General features: G+C 35.5%; 1 protein-coding gene across 6 annotated transcripts in view; it reads right to left on the minus strand.

Moving 5' to 3' along the window:
- R3HDM1 (R3H domain containing 1) overlaps positions 1–14,220 on the minus strand; it is a 108,364-nt gene that overhangs the window by 74,049 nt on the left and 20,095 nt on the right. For all 6 annotated transcript variants that reach the window (XM_081141868.1, XM_081141865.1, XM_081141867.1 and 3 more), the window contains 8 exons: positions 13,359–13,437; positions 9,069–9,128; positions 8,844–8,984; positions 4,455–4,563; positions 4,269–4,364; positions 2,278–2,315; positions 2,144–2,194; positions 1,809–2,035 (listed from right to left, as the gene is read on the minus strand). In XM_081141868.1, the coding sequence (XP_080997994.1) occupies positions 1,809–2,035; positions 2,144–2,194; positions 2,278–2,315; positions 4,269–4,364; positions 4,455–4,563; positions 8,844–8,984; positions 9,069–9,128; positions 13,359–13,437 (801 nt within the window). The remainder of the gene's footprint in view (positions 1–1,808; positions 2,036–2,143; positions 2,195–2,277; positions 2,316–4,268; positions 4,365–4,454; positions 4,564–8,843; positions 8,985–9,068; positions 9,129–13,358; positions 13,438–14,220) is intronic.

Here is a 14,220-nt window from a genome sequence, read left to right on the forward strand (position 1 = left end):
ACTCTCTCATCACTGATGTTTCTATCTCTCTCTCTCCCTCTCCTTTCCTCTCTCTGAAATCAATAAAGATATATTTAAAAAAAAAAAAAGAAGAAGAAAAATATCCAAGTACTTATATTAGCATCAGGTAAAATTTATTTCTCACTGTACTTAATAAGCTAATTTGATAATTTATTTTTAACTGCTTTCATGACTGCAGTTGATTTCATTTTCTGTAACACCAGACAGAAAATGTCACAGGCTTTCAGTATAATGGCTAAAGGTGAATAATAAAAAAAAAGGGAAGATTTTGATAATGTATACAATTAATCAAGGTTGAAAAAGAGTTGACTCTGAAATGGAGAATTAATCTTTAATAATAAATAAATATGAGTACACTATACAGAATTCCTCTGAAGAATAACTTCTATTTTAAGTTGTGCCAAAATGTGACCAGAACTATATAAAAAAATAATTTTTTTCTATTGAGTTAAATACTATTTTTATATCTCTAAAGATAATACAGATAATAAATAATTAGTACATGTTCTTAAAAATGTTTTAATTTGGCAGTGTCTGAATGTTGTTCTCATGACACGAGTAGTTTTTTCTGTTACGAAGACTAAGGGGTCGTTTTTCAAATAAATACATATTTGGTACATATGCATATTTTTTACATTCATAAAGCTTACCTATTTTTAGCAATATTCTATCATATACACCAAGACATTTTTAATAGCTACAATATAAGTTAAAAATGTGACAAGTGCAAGTCTTAGTATTTAACTCATTGACTATAGTCAGGGATTAAAAAAATACCCTATCGCCCGGCCGGGGGTGGCTCAGTGGTTGAGCACTGGCCTAGGATCCAGGACATTGTGATTCGATTCCCGGTCAGGGCACATGCCCTGGTTGTGGGCTCCATTCCCAGTCGGCGGCATGCAGGAGGCAGCCGATCAGTGATGACTTTCTCATCATTGATGTTTCTCTCTCTCCCTTCCTCTCTCTGAAATCAATAAACATATATTTAAAACAAACAAAAAAAACAACCCTGTCATCTTCAAATTCTTATCTCTCCCTTCAACTGTTTTCTGTACACCACCAAATGTGTAGGCTGACCCAAATAGGCCAAAAAGAGGGAGCCACTTCTGCTGATGTTTATTTTGGGATAAAAACTAGGATCTACAAGGATCCTGAAGAAACATGAGCTTTTTTTAGTACTGAAGCCAGTATGTGAAAGTAAAAAGAGAAAATGTTATAAGCATAAATATTATGTACTCGAAATGCAAAGAAGCTAAGAGAATGAGGGTGTTATTAATTTCCACTCATTCGCAATAATTATATTATTTTTCTTTAATTTTTAAGTTCCTCAAAAACTTCTCAGCAATTTTATTCATTTTTGAGTGGCAAATGAAGAACTTTATCATGAAAAAATACAATCAATAACTGATTGTATTAGCTGAAAAAGCAATCACTGTTAAATAATCCTAGGTGAGAAACCATGCCTTCCAACTATAGGCAAAGAAGAATTCCCAACCATCTTTGGGTACTCAAAAGAGAGATGATATTTCATTGAGCCAACATCATTAAGTTTATGTCATAACAGAGAATTCCTATTTTAACTGATGTTTGTAAATATCTCTCATGTAGAGAATGAACTGTGATGTCAATAAACATTTTCTTTTAAGTACTCTGGAAGTGCTCAATGCACTTATGATAGGAATTTTATATTTTAGGATAATTACGTAAGCCATATGAAACATAAAGAGCTCAGACAACATTAGGAAAACTAATGTTTGGACTGCACAGTTCTAGACAGATATTTATACCTGTTTTTGAAAGTCTGCTTATGCTTTTGCTGCTTCCAGAACTATCACCTCTTGTCAGGACTGAAATTCCACTGAAGCTGCTGGCTTTGGTTACAGCGGGCTTGAAGTTTCGGAGAGAGCTGTCTGAATCGGTGCTGCTCCAGGGTCGTGGCTCAGAGTACTTCAGCTCATTCTCAGTGCTGCTTTGATGGCTATTTGTTGATCTCCCTGAAGCATCTTTATTAACCCTAGAATTTAGAAAGAAAACTTTGAAAAGCGAATAGAGACAAAAACAAAAAGAATAAAGAAAAGATGCTTTAATTTTTCAATACTGCGTGAAAGCATGTTTACGATACCTAAATATCTGGCGCCTCTGCTGGGTACTACTAGCATCCTCATCTTGGATTCTGTTGGCATTTTAATAAGACATTCTTATTTCTATTAGCATCAGTCAGACAGTTACCAAAACAAATGTTAAAAATTCCCTCACCTTTTGTCAATAATATAATTCTCTTGGGAACACAGGGACTAGAAAAAAGAATAGATACAAAAAGTTGAGCTTTTGTCAAATAAACAATGCCACCTGTAAACCAATGAGGACTATAAAAGTCATATGTAATAATATTTAAAAAGCATCCCCATCCCCAAATCCACATGGTTGTAAAAGTATACAAATAAATGATAATGGAATTTATTTTGGCTTGGAGACACACATGCTTACTTTTAACAGATATGCATCTTGAAGCCATTCATTTTTGTGGTACAAATTAATCCGAAATTAAAATATTATCTTCCAAACAAGTGAACCCATAATTATTATTATACATTGGAAATATACACCAGTCTGTAGATTCCACCTCATTCACTCAACAAGTATTTTGATCACTTATACTTTGGCTGTGGCTGTAGCAGTGGACAAGCAGCTATGCATCAACACAGCTTGTATTATTATTACAACAGTCTTCTAACTACTTTTCCAGACATGAGGAGTCACTAAATTATGGCCAGAACTGTTTGTTGTTGTTTTTTGCAAATAAACACAGCCATGCCCATTCATTTATGTATTGCCTACGGCTGCTTTCACACTGAAAAGGCAGAATTCAGTTGTTGCAATAAAGACTATATGGCTTGAAAAAGTCCAAAATATTTATGATCTGGCCCTTTATAAGAAAAAGTTTGCTGCCCCTGCTCTAGGTAAAAGGTCACCTACCTTAACTAGCTTTCAGGGTCAAGTCATCTGCCCCCTGCTTATTTTTCTAATCTAAACTTCCCTTATTTCCTATGTCACCTAGCTATAATCCAGGTACTCGGAATCTCTCAGTTCCTCATTGTCAAATTGTCCTTTATCTCTGGGCCTCTACAAATACTGTTCCTTCTACTCGATCATTTCAGTCTGTTAGGTCTCCTCTTGGAAGCTAACTCTCATTCCTTAGCTTTGTTCTGTGGTGCTTCACTGTTGTGTCCTTATTTTACCTTTATGTCTCTACACAAATCACACACCATAGCATCATTGTCTGGCTACTCATCAGAGGTAGAGACTTTATCTATCTTAGAAACTAGAGAAAAATACATCTTGTTTAGGTTCTGAGTTCAGAAGACCTGGGTTGAAATCCCACCTCTGTCATTTTCTAGCTGTATGATCTTTGGCTATTTTACTTAGTCTCCTGGAGCCTCAGTTTCCTTACCTATAAAATAAAAACAATGATAGTATCTACCATATAAAAGCTGTTTGGGGGATAAATTACTGTAACTATCCATAGGTATGTTCTACCGTGTCCAGCAAAAATTTGTTGAATGAGTATTATAAATTCTTAACTGATAGCCTAGATTTTAATGTCATTTACTATTTTTTTAATAGAGAGGAAATTTCTATCTCTGGCAGTGTTTATACAAACTACATATGTTTATATATCCTTGAACAGTAAGTAGCACTGCAGAGAACAGATGCTTAACAGGTATCAGTAAAACCAAACCGATTCTCTTCTCGAATATATGCATAAAATAATTAACCACTTAGAAGATCTCTTTCATATGATCACTTACAAAGTGGAAAACAAATATTAACCTAAAAAAATTCAATTAGCTTTATTTTAAAAAATACAAGTTATTTATCAAGAAAATTCCACTAATAAGCAGGATTTAGAGTATACATGATTTTGTAGACAGTGACCAATGTTCTACAAAAATCTCAGGCCTGGAAGAAAAAAAATATTACAAAGACTATATACTCAGTTCAGTATATTACTCCTATAGTTAATCTGCTACTGACTTTTGAAAAACTTATTTAACTGCTGCAATATAGTATTTTATACACTCTTAAATTACTAACATGAACAAAACAGATCTCAACATTTCTAAAAGGTGACTTGATATGTAATGAATGTGGTTAAAAATGTGATCAGTAGATTAAGGGAGGAGTGAGCCCCTGTAATGCAATTAGTGTATATTCTAACATGAAGAGCTAAATATAACAAGACATACATCTTGGGAAAATATACGGTCTCTAGCTCTCTGGTACTCTTCTTCTCTTTCTTCTATAGATTTGCTTCTTCTGTCATCTTTCAAACGTATTCTTATCTGAAGAAAAGAGAACAATTAATTCTTGGGGAAATAATCTGCTGGTTTAAGTCCTGCATGTATAAAAATGCTCTAATTACACTAGATTACCTGGTTATCATCTTTGTCAAAGCTAGAGTTATCTCTCTTGAGGATATATCGTTTCTGAAAGTCTTCACCTTTATCATCCTTAATATGTTCATTAAATTTCTGATCAGGTCTAGAAAACAAAAACAAGGGAACAAAAAAGATAATACCCAATATTTATAGAAAAGGTAAATATAACATTTTATGAAAAGTAACATAATAAATAAAAGACACTGGTACCATTAATAAATATTTATGATATTTCGCTTATTTCTTATGATAATATTCTAAGAAAATAACCATCCTATGTTATGTGTGAAAGACCATATGAAATACAGTGTGGGCTCTGGAATCAGACTGCTTGGGTTCAAATATTCACCTTTACCAATTTAGTTGCTTTTAGACTTGCAGTTACTTAACTTTTTAAAATATTCCCTAGTTTCCTTATTTGTATTTGGTAATTATTATGTGTATACTTCATAGGGCTATTCTGAAGATGAATTAATAAACAGAACTTAAAACAGTAAAAACCCACTAGAAGTTTATTATTATAAATATTTCTTAGAAAATAGATTCAAATAGCTTAAGCAATTGTTGAAGGTCAAAGGGCAAGTACGTGACTGAGCCATAGTTGGAGCCCTGGTATGTAAGACCCAAAGACTATATGTCTTCTTTGCACTGCCTCTTCTAAATTTAAGAGAAAATTCTGGGACAAAGAAAAAAGTATAACACAGTATCATGTTACACTCCTATAATACCAGGTTTGGTGTTATACAATTGAAAGTAATCAAATGTTTTGTGGTTGAATTGACAACTTAAAAGACTACTTCAAAATGCAACCAAGTTATTAAGAATTCTTAATTACAGCAGGGTACCTCTTTGTTTTATGTTAACTGAAACTATTTACAAAAGAATTCTTTTTTTTTTTTTTTTAATCCTCACCAGAGGACACTTTTTTCCATTGCTTTTCAGAGAGAGTGAAAGGGAGGGAGGGAGGGCGAGAGAAACATCGACGTGTGAGAGATATATCTATTGGTTGCCTCCTGCACGTGGGGATCGAGCCTGCAACCCAGGTATGTGTCCTTGGCCGGAATCAAACCTGGGACCCTTCAGTCCATGGGCCAACGCTCTGACCAGTGAACCAAACTGGATAGGGCCAAAAGAGTTCTTACTGGAGGTTAATGTTGTAACCTAAAGTAATGATTATAAAATCTTAATATATTTATGACTAATTGGTCTTTCCTCTATGGAAATGTTGCAAGTTCTCCTGAGGTCCAGAAGACAGACATAAGACTGTGGCCCCTGGAAAACTACAATTATGTAAAATTTCAGTTCCCTAAATTAATTCATTCAGCACTGGAAAATAATTCCCCCCCGCCCCAATTTATTGATTTTAGAGAGAGAGTGCAACATAGATTTGTTGTTCTGCTTATTTATACATTCATTGTTTGATTCTTATATGTTCCCTGACCAGGGATCAAACCCACAACCTTGGCATATCAGGACAACACTCTATCCAACTGAGCTACCTGGCTAGCACTAACACTCTTTTGGCTTAATATTATCCTCTCACAAAATTGGAATTACTCGTTTGAAATACATGACATATAAAAATATATTTAGAGATTATAAAGGAAGTCCAATTGAACCCCCAGGTAGTTTTTTTTTTACATATAGTTACAAAATATATTATACAGTCACATAATATATTATGAATTCCATTAAGGAAATTTCTAAACCAAATAAATCTGAATAATGACATTTTCACCAAACTGACCAGATATTTCATTGTACATGGTACTCAAGTAACACTTCTAAATATTTGTTTTAACCTAGTGAATTTTTAATAAAGTACTGTAACTACCTCCTGTCAAATCATGCAAAAAAGAGTTAAAATGAGAATTATCTAAGTAAGCTGAAGAAATCTCTATTTTAAAATGTACTAGACTAGATAAGTGAAACAGAGAGCAGATCTCCACATAAAACTATATACAGTACAGAGAAAAACAGAGCAAAAACACTTTCATGACCAAACTGATGAGAAAAAGACTGCTTTCTTTAGTAGTTTAAAAGATTATCTATGCAGTTCTGACAATGGCAGCAAGTCGCTATTTCTGTCACATGATTACCCTGTTTACTTACATCAACTATTTTTGTAGCTATTTAAAGTCACATTTTCTTACTCAAGGAGTTTGTATTTGGGCGAGAGACTGTTATTCCAAAGTGAACTATAAGGTATAACCAAGGGCCTGGCAACTTTTCTAAGAGCAGCTGGATTCCCACACCAAATAGCGCTAGCAGGCATTTCAGCTAACCTTAAGACTGTCTTACCTCTTTCTTTTATAGATGCCTGAATTTATTGCCCTGCAATCGCCAACTTCCCGCTCCATTCACATACCCCAGTGGACACCGGGTTGTTGACATCCACAACACCACTGGTTCAAGGCTGGAGCGGGTAATCTGCCTATGAGGAAAAGGTAAGTTTGTTTTTATTCAATGTGTAGCAGATCTCTAAGGTTTTCTGATTTACAACCTTCTTCATATTGCAGAAGATACAAGAATACAGTGTAACTTCAGTGATTCGAAATGTCTAGTTATAATTATGCTATTGATCCATTCTTCTTTTAGCACTTCATAAACACCTGTGTTTAGCTAAACTTTTGACAACCTTGATGAAGAGAACCCTAAAGCTTTCTGACATCATCCATAGCATTCAAATAACTGAGGTTACACTGTATTGAAAACCTTAGAGAGTCACCAGTCGAAATGTTAGTCAAAATGCCTGCTAATGTGCATGTGCTTGGGTATCCAGCATCTCTGAGTAATGTTGTAAGGTACTGGTTAGATTAATTAGAGTTCTGTTCACCTTCAGTTCAACTCATATGTTATGGTTACTATCCTACTTTAGCCATGATGTAACTAATTAGGAAGAGACTAATCGATGGGGATATTTTAAAAAGACTAAGGGATGGGCAGAGGAAAATTAAATCAGATTCATGTTTGCAGGTAAAATTTAATTCCTAAAGAAAGACAGGATCCTTTTCAAAGACATTTATCTTCATTAATTTAATCTTTGTAGGAACAATCATTTAAAAATACTAGGTTCCATCAATATACATCCTATTTAAAATAGAAAAAAAACAACTTAGTTGCAGCAAACAAAATGGCAGCTATAAAGGTAAAGGTCATTATAACAGAAAGGACATCAGTGAATTAAATATAACCATGCAAACTGAATGGTTCATAGATAAGACCCTGAGCGAAGTCTAGCTTCAAGAAGCAAAAAATAATGAATTGAAAAGCATTATTTATGGATTCCAAAGTTGACTGCTGCTCAATACCACAGATTCATTGCTGTCACACACAAATTGATATAGAAAAGTCTACTGATAGGCAGACCACCACCAAAGTATAAATTTTAGCTGAACTCAACTAGTTGTTTTAGGATCAGCTTTAAAAATAGGCAGAGGAGGTGTTGCGTACATGCTATAATTTTAGTGAATTTTATGCATTGGGCCTTTTGCTCCCAAATGCTAGCATTGATGATCTATTTCACCAATAGTACAGAGCTATCACTTTTAAAAGGAAATGACTTCTCCTAACTCCTTAAAAATTGTCCTCAGTAAATTACATATAGCCCAGAAGGTGGACACAACATTATGGTTAATAGTGTATTAACCAATAGGCTCATCTGGAAATTTGTAGCAAAAAATGAGCAAAAGCAGAGGTGGAAAGGAGAGTGAACAGACAGAAGATCAAAGGTGATGGTGTCAAAATCTGCTACCCCCCGACCCATAATTTGCCTGAGGTTGGTCATAGCTATCTAAATTACATTAATTTAAAAATCATAAGAGAATGGTATCAAACATCACTGATACTATGACCTCTAAGGGCATTTTTGCTTTTGTATTTTTGAACCAGTCCTCATTCATCCACCTCATTTTAGTTTACACTGGTGCATTTTTTCCCCTAATCCTCACCCAAGGATATTTTTTCCATTGCTTTTCAGAGAGTGAAAGGGGGAGGGAGGAAGGGAGGGAGGGGGAAAAGAGAGAAAGAGAGAGAGAAACATCAATGTGAGAGAGACACATTGATAGGTGGCGTCTCCCACTAGTTGGATCCCTGACTGGAGCCAGGGACCAAGCGTGCAACCGAGGTTCGTGCCCTTGGCTACAACAGAACCCGGGACCCTTTAGTCAGCAGGCCGATGCTCTAACCACTGAGCCAAACCAGCTAGGGATGGTGCATTTTGAACCTAGTGAGCTAAAAGTATGTTTGATCCAATCACGTAAGGTTATTATGGAGCTTAATTAGGTTGCTAAAATGTTACAGACTTCAGATAAAAGGTGCTGTAAGAAGAGAAAGCACTGTTACACACACATACAACATGTACCTACATTTCTTAACACTTACATTCTTGTATTGCTAGTTTTGTTTACTATGACAGACTTCCCACTCTGATCAACATTGTGGTCTAATCCAAAGTAAGCGGCTACTCTGTGTAACAGCATCCTATGGTAAGATGTCATGGGGGGGAATTTCTTACGTGGAGACCTAGAAGTAGGAAAAAAAACTAATTTAGCAAATCAAGGAGAAATGTGATGACAATTTCTTTTCGTGTTAAATGTCAGGACTTACTCATTATTACCAATGAAATCTAAAATTTCTTGTTCCAATTTCAACAGCATCATTCTGTCCCTGAAACAAAATATGAAGACTTTTATAGGTAAAACTTAACACTGAAACAATCATAAATGTTGAATTTATACTGTTAAATATTTGTCTTAAAACTGTACATCGAGGACTATCACAAGCTTGACGCTAGAATATTTACATGCTTTCTAAAAAAAGTAATGTTTTTAAAAAATAAAAGGACTTAGTTTAAATTTTTATTATGGAAAATGTCACACATACACAAACATAGAGGGAACAGTGTAATGAACCTCAATATAGCCATCATCCAACTTCAATAACTATTAACATGTTGTCGTTCTTAAAATAGATTTTGATCTACTAAGTATCACTGTATTGGAGTCTGTTCTGTAAATATATATGGATAATAAGAGTATATTAGTTTTCACTTCCTTACTCATTAAAGCTGAGAGGTGGAAGCAGGAAAATAAACATCTTTAGACTCATGACTTTGGCATGCAGAACTCCATAGAAACAGTACTCTAAAGAGCATGCAATGCCAGTAACAACAGGAATACTCCTATGGGAATCCAAAGCTAGTATATGGATGGAACTATAGCAGAGAAGTATGCACTACATTACTAACTTTAACTCAGAAGGATAGGACTTTTTAAGTCATTCTGTAAATTGCTATTATGTATTTTTAAGACTGGGAATTTTCCCCATAAAAATAAAAATGAATCAAAAGCCTCAAACAGGTAAAATAAATGACTCTAGGGAATACCTGCATGGTACTCCTTTATTACTAGGGACCTATTTAGTGCACTTAGGCTGTAACAAATTAATGGCACCCCTCCCCTAAGGACTTCCTTGCTGACACACCAGGAACTTGGCTCAAGAGAGTACTCTTGTGCTCATTACAAATTTCATGTACATGTGGGAGCAAAACAAACAAAAAGAATAACTCATAGAACCTTAAAGCTGGAAGTAGCTTTACAGATCATTCAATTGTGTTCCTGCAATTTTACAGATCAATAAAACTAGGCCGAGAGGTTACTGTTCTCCTCCCAAATTCTAATAGAGGAGAGGATGCTCCCTGCTTAAGTTGCCTGAAAGTCCAGATACCAGCCCGAGTCTGATCCTCCCTCTGATTATAAAGGAAGTCTCATAAAACTGAGTACGATCTGACCGTGCATTTTAAAGTACTAGTTGGAAAATCAAGAGAAAAACATGCCAGCGTGGTGATTTCAAATCTAAAGCTGAATACAGGATTACATTTTAACACAAATTCTAGCAACATTCAATTCTGCCCCCAAATCTGGTTTTCATTTAGTATTCCCCACTCCAGTAAGTGGCAACACCTCTCACCCAGCATATTGTACTTTAAGTATTTTTGGCCTGTTATAGTCCTTTTTTCTAATACTCCTATGCAGTTAATTACTACTGCAAATTTTATCTACCTTCTACCTATTTTTCTTCTGTTTCCACTGCCAGTACCCTGGATCCAAGCAATCAGGATCAGTGGCTTAACTATAATACAAGAGTAGTTTATTGTCTCTCCGTATCTTCCCTTGTCCCCTTCCAAATCTATTCTACCTAAAGCATCTGTAATCATCTTATAAAAATACACGTGAACATACGCCATCGCCTTGGTTAAATACTCCCACAGGGTCCCCACTGCTTGGGTGAGAACTGAGCATCTGTTATGTGGCCCACCAGGCAGGCATAGTCTGGTCTTTGTCACTTTCTTAGCCTCATCACCTGCCTCTTCCTCACAAAACTCATCACCTTGGTTTATCCCTGCACTGTCAAGCTCCTTCCTTTCTTAGCTTCCTTGAACATGCTGTTTCCTTTGCTTAAAACTTCTTATATTCTTCCTTAGACTCTGGTTCTTTCATACTTTTCTTTAATAGCATTTATCACAATGATCATTATATAATAGTTATATGGACTATATAGGGGAGGTTCAACAAATGTATTTGCATGGAATTAATGAAATTCATCCAAAATGTCTTCTAATATTTTTTCCTTAAATTTTTTGGGGAAGGAAGGGGGATTTTTACCTCATAGGGTTTCCCCCCCAAAATGACTTACTTAGCTATAAGACCCTCTTTTTCATCTAACTTTTAGGGGTCAATTTGTCTTGAGGTGATATAATTTTCAGTGACTTTCCTGATATATATTATACATTTATTGTGGGGAGGAAAAAAAAAAAAAGGAATCTGAGGCAGGCAACTTATTCAGCATTCACAAAACAGTGCATTAAATTGGTTTCCTATGTCTGACCTAAACAGCAGGCATAAAATATGTGATACGTTCTTCAGTGAATGTATTGCCATTGAAAAAAATTCCTGTTGTGTCAATGAAAACCCCCGAAATCTATCACTTTTACTAGCCATTGATATACAAGCAGCACCCCCCCCCCCCGATCTATGAGTCGCAGAGGATTTTCTATTATTATTTGGACCACTTACTATTTAAATTAAGTTCCCCTTCTCAGTTTACTAAACTGCCAACAGACCTCATCTTCTTGCTTTCCTCCAGCACCTCAAGCTATACTAATTTATAACAGAACTTGATCTATTCCATTCAGGCTTGCCCCTTATTTACTTAGTCTGTTAATGAGACTAGCTGTCAGCGCAGCCAGAAACCTAGGAGCTACTCTGTTCTACTCTACAGTCCCAATACCCTTCTATATCGAAATGATCACCAAGTTCTGCCATGGCGCTTCCTGAAAATCTTCCAAATGTGTCATTTCTCCTCTAGTTTTTTCTATGGTGTTGTCTCAGTACTCCTTGCTTATGATCTTGGTCCCTCACTGCTAAAACAACTTTTCTAAAATACAAATCTGATTATGGCATTCAAATCCTCTTAATTACTCCTCAACATGCCATATTCAGTACTTCTCAAATGGAGCACTACTGGCATTTCAAGTAAGACTACTTTTCATTGCTCACTGCTGTCTTAAAGGTTGTTTTAGCAACTCTGACTTCCCAGTAGCATCCCATAGTTACTAGGACTCCAGGTGTATCCATGCTGTTGCAAAGGATAAAATTTTCTGGAATTTAATGAACTGAACTACTAAGCAAAACAGAGACAGACTCACAGATAAAGAGCAGGTAGACAGCTCTGATAGGGGCTGGGGTGTTGGTGGAGTGTTTGAGCAAAAAAGGAAAAAAAAGAGAACTCTTAGACATAGATAACAGTGTGGTGACTGTGTGTGGGGGGGGTGGAGGTGGAAGAGGGCATAGAGGGGATAAATGAAAATGGGGGGGAAAATGCCTGTTTAATGGACTAGTGACTTCATGTTTCTTTTGAAAGGAATAAGCTTAAACTTAAAACAAAAAAGTCAGGCAAAGTTGACTATCTTCTTCCTCACTCATACCTATACTCTCCTTCAATCAATATTACAGGGAGATCACTTTTCATTTTGGAAATTCTGCTTTGGAGGTTTATCTTAAATGTAAACTAGCAAATCAAGATGGTACTGAATACAATAAATCCTGGATTAAAATAAAGGTTTATCTTGAGGTATGACTAAGTCTAAGTGAAGACTAAACAGCTGTTCATGTTTTCTTTCATGTGCACATACCCAACAAAACTGTTTTCGTTTTATTGCAATGCATGTAAAATACCACTCTGGGAAGCTAGCATTTAGAGGATGGATTCCTAATCTGGGAGTCTTGTACCTCATGAAAGCACTGGTAAAATATTTTGTGGACGAGCCTTTCTGTGGGGAAATACCTCAAAGGGGTCAATGACCTGCCAAAAAGTTAAAATCTACTTATCTACTACCATGGTAAAACAAAGGACATCACAATTAGTTAAAGTAGTGTCTCAAATAAGCACTTTAAAAATCTTTGGGTTGAAGGTTTATAAACTAAGAAAGAAGGAACAAATATTCTGAGTTTAACCAAGTTTAAAAAGTCATGAATGAATACACTAAGTTCTTATTCCTTTCAGTTCATTATTGTGAAAATATTTTTCTCTCTCTCTTTTTTTTCATGATTAACATTACCTCTGTAATTGAGTAAAAATTTCTTGGTAATTCTGTGTTTCCCAAAATTCCTATAGAGCATAAATTATTTTTATATCGTGGTGACATACATAATGCAAAAAGATATTTACACAGGTACATACAGTAGGCCAACATCACAGCCCTAAGAATCTACAATGTTTCTGGTGTACTTCAGATACTGCAATCTTATTCTAATATTCTAACTCCATAATGGAAAGCTTATATAGCAAATTATAGAACTCCAGAAACAATGTAAACCTTATAAATTTAATTTTTACCTGGGATTGTTTTTTAATGTATTTACTAAAAATTCATGTAGATCTATGCCAGTTGAATCAGTGTATTCTTGACTGGAATCTAAAAAAAACAACACAAAAACGTAGTATAAAGTTGTTTGAAAATAAATCCCTTTTTCTTTCACACGATATGTATCTTAAATAAAATGAGATGGCTCACATTGAAAAACATCAACAAAGTAGGAAAAGGAAATTTATGATGAACTCAGATGGCCACAATTTTTCTATTCCCATATAATGAACAGACATGGGTTTATATAACTTGCATGTACATGAAACATTCTTATAAAAAAATTTATCTTTTGCCCAGCTGGAATGGCTCAGTTAGTTGGGCATTGTCCCATGCACCGAAAGGTGGTTTGATTACCAGTCAGGGAGCATATGGAAAGCAACGGCTCGATGTTTCTCTTTCCCTCTCTCTCCCCCTTACTTTCTCTAAGCATGTCTTCAGGTGAGGGTTAAAAAAAAACCTTATCTCTCAAACGTGACAGTTTAATTTACTCTGAATCCTTTAAAGATCCTTTTATATACTTACCATAATCCTCATTTTCTAAAATGCTTAAGTGCCCGGCCGGGCGTGGCTCAGCGGTTGAGCGTCGACCTGGGATCCAGGCGATCGGGGTTCGATTCCCGGTCAGGGCACATGCCCGGGTTGCGGGCTTGATCCCTGGTCGGGGGCGTGCAGGAGGCGGCCGATCGATGACTCTCTCATCATTGATGTTTCTATCTCTCTCTCTCTCCCTCTCCTTTCCTCTCTCTGAAATCAATAAAGATATATTAAAAAAAAGAATAAAAAAAATGCTTAAGTAAAAAATTAGAACGATTTATACAATTAACTATATTG

Source organism: Miniopterus schreibersii, assembly GCF_964146895.1.
Source record: "Miniopterus schreibersii genome assembly, chromosome: 7".
NCBI lineage: Eukaryota > Metazoa > Chordata > Mammalia > Chiroptera > Miniopteridae > Miniopterus > Miniopterus schreibersii.